This window comes from Bidens hawaiensis, unplaced genomic scaffold, assembly GCF_021521415.1.
Source record: "Bidens hawaiensis isolate Kalapana, Puna unplaced genomic scaffold, B.hawaiensis_p1.1 tig00013745_1, whole genome shotgun sequence".
NCBI lineage: Eukaryota > Viridiplantae > Streptophyta > Magnoliopsida > Asterales > Asteraceae > Bidens > Bidens hawaiensis.
The window spans coordinates 180,987-186,879 of NW_027492170.1; the positions used below are offsets into that span (position 1 = coordinate 180,987).

A 5,893-nucleotide genomic window follows, 5' to 3' on the forward strand; every position below is an offset into this window, starting at 1 on the left:
TAATTAACTCTTTCTGGCCTTGCTCAGGGGCGGATTTACTCTTAACCGAGGGGGGCGCAGGCCCGCACTGAGATTTCTTTCAAAAGTGTAAAATGTAACCATAATCGTACTAGGCCCTCATTGTTTTTTCTAGCAGCCCCCACACATGAAATTGAAAGGTTTAGTTCTTAAGATTATGTGTTATGGGTGGATGTTGGTTAACAAAAAGTACCGCCATCATTTATTATATATGAATGGGCCAATCACCATGCGACAAAGTTGAAAGAGGAAGGTGGTGGGGGACGCCAACACTTTTGCGAGCAAGGGGGTGGCGCCCGGGTGAACATGGTGTTTGGCACCCCGAATGGTGACATGGATGATGGGTGTTGCTCTCTGGTGTTCACAACACTTAGTCTAATGTAAAATACACGGCTTAATCTAGTGTTCGCTTTTCTCGGAAACATCTTTTCATGATTGTTGAATTATGAGAGATGTCTAATACATTTTTTATTGGCTTTTATAGGAATTAAATTGTGATTAATTCTTGGCTGTACAGTTGTACTCAAGGCTTGTCGAGATGCGACTAGTTTTTTACCCAACCCGTTTTGTGACTCATTTTGGCCCCACTAATGAAAAATCCTAGATCCGCTCCGCCACTAACCTTGATAAATGGTCAAAGACTCTGTATTACTATCTAAGATGACTAACACACAAGCAACCATCAGGATGGCTATCAATTTACCAAATGTCTATGCACTAACTTTTACTAATAGTTGACTTAGTTAAAATGTGTAAGCTGGCCAACAAATAATCAACCTTTAGTTGTTTCATCAACTTATTTTTGCAAGGATACAAACTTTTAATTGATATATCTTATTACATAATTCATTAGAGAAGTATGAAGTGTATACCGAATTCAAGAATATAAGATCAAATTTAATCCTTACCCAGAAGACCAGTTTGGGCGTAATTCTCAACCGAGTCAACAAGTGTTTCTTCAAGTGGTCTGTAACTCCAACCTAACTCTTGTAGTTTCTGAGACGTAACCGTAGACTTATCTTTCGACTCGGTAAATCTACCAGCAGGTTTAAGTAAAATGAAGTTAGTATGGCGGGAAGGAAACACACACAAGATCAAAAAATTTCAAGCTGAACATAAATTGAATAATACTTAAGTGTCTATGATTCGTGCTTCTGGTATTAACATTCAAGGGTCCATAACTTTATCAAAAGAAAATTTGTATCATAAAAGCTGGCATGGCAAAGATAATAAACATATGAACCCATTTATCTTGTAAAATGAAAATATAAACCCTAAAATTTTGATTTGAAAGAGTTAATACCATAGAAAACCACAATGCGTCCGACAACCTAATTTTGTTTCATTAAAAATACATGAAAAGGTCAGTAGGTCACTATACTAAACGTTGCATATTAACGACTCTAAACTAGTCTAAAACGCATGCATATTTATATTTTGTTTAAAATAAGGACTTGTTAACTCTTAAAGTAATTGTTGGTTAATCATCGATCTCGTTAAAGTTTCGTTAAATATTTCGTTATGTTAGTATAGAATAGATAAACTTTGTTAGAATGTTCTGTTAACAAAGTTAGGGTACAAAGTGTAATTAGTTAATAGTTGGTGTATATTGTTGTAATTAGTTAGAAAATAAACGAAGGTTGCGTCGTTTATACGAACCATCGCGACGGTATATTGTAACCGCCGGTGGGTATAAATACCTCCGACCACCATCATTGTAAATCAACCCGTTTCAATTACAAATCAATAATACAAGATTCGTTTATGTTATATTTGTTGTTATTTACGTATTATTGTTCGTTTAATCGATCCCGTGGCCCTCAGTAATAACATGCTATAAGTTTTATGCAAATTGTGTGTGTAAGAAACTCACTTCTTTGGATACTTGTAGTCAGGAAAATGTTTCTTCAAAATTTCTACCAACTCCTTTGAACTTATCTGGTGGGATGTGCATATGTATCTTCCATTGGCCTCGGGTTTTTCATATACTAAAATCAGCGCTTCTGCTAAATCACGCACATCTACAATAAACCGCAACCTGTTCTCTAGTTCTTCATATCCTTCTGCACATATGTATATACTATGGTTAAAAAGAGGGTTAATTCTACCAAAATACATTAGAGTGAAACTTTTTAAAGTTTGTTACATAAATGTTACAAATTTACAAGTTCAATAGAATGTGGTTAAAAAAAGTAAGCTGTATAAATTGTGAAATATGAACAACAAAGAATAGACATATGGGCAATATATAAATGGTACAAACCTTTAAGAAGCTTAATAATAGCCAAGTTACTAGCATTTACCGTCTTCTGAAGCATAGGCCCAACAACAAGAGTTGGACACACAGACAAAAACTCAATACCATTTCTTTTTGAGAATTCCCAACCCTCACTTTCCGCTTTTGTTTTAGAAAGACAATACCAATCCTGCATAACACAATACCAATAGTCAAATAAGAGTTATACTAGAATGCCTAACATGTATTAGTTTTTATAATCAATTAATCATATATAAAAAAGTAACATTTTTGGACAAAAAAAATGTTTCTAGTCGCTCCAATCAACCCATACAAATGTTTTAATCCACCTTCGACCCATTACCCGACCCATCCATATTGACGCCTAACATATAAGAATGAGTATCGCGACAAAAGTGGAATGTAAATGCCGAAAATACCATTCAATGTGGCACTTTTTGTCCAAAATCGATCTTGCATTCTTGAAAAGTTTAGTAATTTGGAAGCTAAAATATTATGTGGCTTACGTTATTTGATCTACAGAATTCTTGGTCAGACCAGAAAGTCTCATCCATTGGTTGATCCTGGGGTCTTTCAGGTATGAACGCAATAGCAGCCGCAGATGACACATACAGAACTTTCTTAACATTTACTTCACAACATGCTTTAAGCACATTCAGTGTACCCTCAACGGCTGGCTTAATCAGTTCTACCTGCAATAAGAGGTTATTAATTAATACTTGTAAAGATTTTGGTTTTAAAAAGTCAAACCGAATAAGATCAAAATTCAAAAGTCATACTCATATGTGAGCCAAACTTGCCTCAGGGTTGGATACAGAACTAGGTGGAACAGGACTCGCGGTATGAAACACACCATCACAACCAAAAATGGCTGCACGAAGGGACTCGTAGTCTAGAAGGTCAGCTTTGAAAAGCTTCAGGTTCTCAGATGCTTTCTCTAGGTTCTTCAAATGACCATATTTCTCGTCCTCTGAAAACAATCGTGATAAAATAACTTACAACCAAACTCTGTAAAAATCCCACCAAAATGTAAAGTATATCTAACATGGAAAGTATTTATGCAAAGTATATGAATATAGAGAGAAATAATGAAAAGAGTATGGAAGAGTTCATTCTTATTGCTGTATAATATAACATATTTAACACAAGAGACCTCTATTTATAGGCCATATTATGAATACGGGTATAATGATAAAATGATTGTCCACCAGCGCCGGCTCTTGAGGTGTGCGACAGTGTGAGCCGCACCCTTGACCGAGGTACATTATCTTTCGGGGCCAAAATTTTTTTTTATATTTTTTTAATGTATATATTTAAAAAAAATAATCCTTTAATATATTGTATTTTGATCATCTTAAAATTATCAGGCACAAGTATTATTTTTTATTTATAATTCATTTAGTAAAGTTTAGGTTACCGGGCACAAATATAATCTTTTATTCATGATCCATTTGGTAAAGAATGCTAGGAGAGCTTCACGAATAATCGGTTAGCTGTTAGCTATTAGTCTATTACTAATTTACTATAGTTGATTTTATTTATATATTTTTACTATATTTTTTGTTATAAAGTTAACAACGTTTAGAAAAAAAATTAGCTTATATATTCCATTACTTGTTAGGGCCTACGAGCTTTTAATTTTATCTCGATCGAGGTATATAAATTTTCAAAGATGACCCTAATGTCTAACTTAATTAAAGTTACAAAGTGGTATTGATAAGGCTATGCGTAGTGGATGGGCTACAAATGAGGGCGAATTGCGGCGCGTGGCACTCAGTCAGCACGCGGTGAGAATTTGTTTTTGGGGTGTAATGGTGTAGGGCTACAAACTGGACCCACAGTATCTTTTAATTATTTTCTTTTTATAATTAAACTAAACAAATAAAAACCAATTTATTTAAATAATTAAATAAAAATGTATTAAAACTAAAAAGAAATACAAAAAAATACATAACTAAAAAAATACATAACTAAAAAAAATACATAACTAAAAATTAAAAAAATGCATAACTAAAAAAAAACTAATATCCAAAACATTCGCGCATTTTTTCAATTCGTTGTCGTTGCAATAATGCGGCCTCTTCGTGTAACCCGGCCGCTTTGAGGGATTCATATTCTTTACTCGTTTCCCGCAATTTCTACATAGCGGCAATCTTTTCGTGTTGTTTGTTGGTTTCTCTCATGGCATCGTTGAGTTCCTCGGCACACTGTTTGTGTTTTTTGATGATTTCTCTCATGGTAGCGGTAACTTCCACGGAATTCGGTTGGTTCGGGTTGTTTCTATGATTCATTTTGCTAGATTTTTTGAAGAAGGTGTATGTTTATATAGATATGAAATGGAGAAGAAGGATATGAAATGGAGAAGGTGTATGTTTATATAGGTATATAATATATTGTTTTAATTATTTTTTTTTATTGTTGACCGTTTGACAACGGTCAAATTATTAAAATATTATTATTCTTAAACAAATTTGGGCGACAACAACCCTCCGCCCCCGCCCCTTTCGCCCAAAAAACGGCCGGGTGGGGGGGGGGGGCGCGTTCCAACCCCTTTTCGCCACTTTTCGTCCCAACCCACACCCCACTATGCATAGCCTAACCACCTAATTTTAAAATACCAATCATCAAAATTGTTTAGCCCCCCTCCTTTACAACAACCCAAAAAGCTAATGGATGCAATTTTCTTAAAACATAAATTTGAGAGCATAACTACTGAGCATGCCACAACAGGAAGTAAACTAAAAACATAAACAATTTCTGCAATCAATTAAAATATATAACGAGTAAGAAATTATGACTTACTAGGATTTCTGACGGTGCCATGAACAGTGTAGTTGTTGGCAAGCAGAAGCTTAACTAACCATGATCCTATGAAGCCTCCTGCACCTGTCACACACACGATTCTTCCCTTCTCAGCCGCCATGAGATTGAGAACCTCTTTCTTCAATTTTTTTAATGCAACAACAGGTGTAGACTAACTGGGTGCCTCATGTGCTGTTCTTCGACTTATAATTGCCGCATGGACATTTCTTTTTCTTTTTTGGGTTACATGTGGACCACGTGGTGGCACAACAACTTTTACTTTTAAGTACCATAATATGAGTCTATGATCAGTTAGTTTGACTATTATTTTTTATATGTTAAGCCGGTATAACTTTTATTACGTCATGTTCTATGTAAATTAAAATAAACATGTACGTTCGTCTTTTGTTGGATAAACAAACGGTTCACCAACGCTATACCAAACGGAAATTTTTGTCTGTGTCTGTTTATTAAAAAATTGAGTTTGTTCATTTCCGTTTGTGTCCATTCGCTAGTATTGTAAACGGACACTAACACACACTAATGGACAAACAAATACACGGACACTAATGGACACCAGTGGGCAAACAAACACTAACGGACACTAATTAACATTAATGGATAAGCAAACATAATTGACTCTAACAAACAAACACAAACGATTACATATTAATTCAAAAAGAAAAATCATAAATCCATACAAGTTAACCCACAAATTTGGAATTACACCACATGATATCCAAAAATACTTAATACTTAACATAATAGAGTTTGCTTTACTTTTCACATGGGTAGCGGTATGAGGAATGGGATGAA

The 5,893-nt window shown here is 34.7% G+C and overlaps 1 protein-coding gene across 1 annotated transcript; it reads right to left on the bottom strand.

Moving 5' to 3' along the window:
- Nucleotides 1–819: 819 nt before the first annotated feature.
- LOC143544777 (cinnamoyl-CoA reductase 1-like) lies at nucleotides 820–5,198 on the bottom strand. Its single transcript, XM_077036793.1, has 6 exons — nucleotides 5,078–5,198; nucleotides 3,072–3,245; nucleotides 2,782–2,963; nucleotides 2,282–2,444; nucleotides 1,892–2,081; nucleotides 820–1,054 (listed from the first exon to the last, which is right to left on the bottom strand). The coding sequence occupies exons 1-6, from the start codon at nucleotides 5,196–5,198 to the stop codon at nucleotides 916–918; spliced, it is 969 nt and encodes a 322-aa protein (XP_076892908.1). The 3' UTR covers nucleotides 820–915.
- Nucleotides 5,199–5,893: the final 695 nt, after the last annotated feature.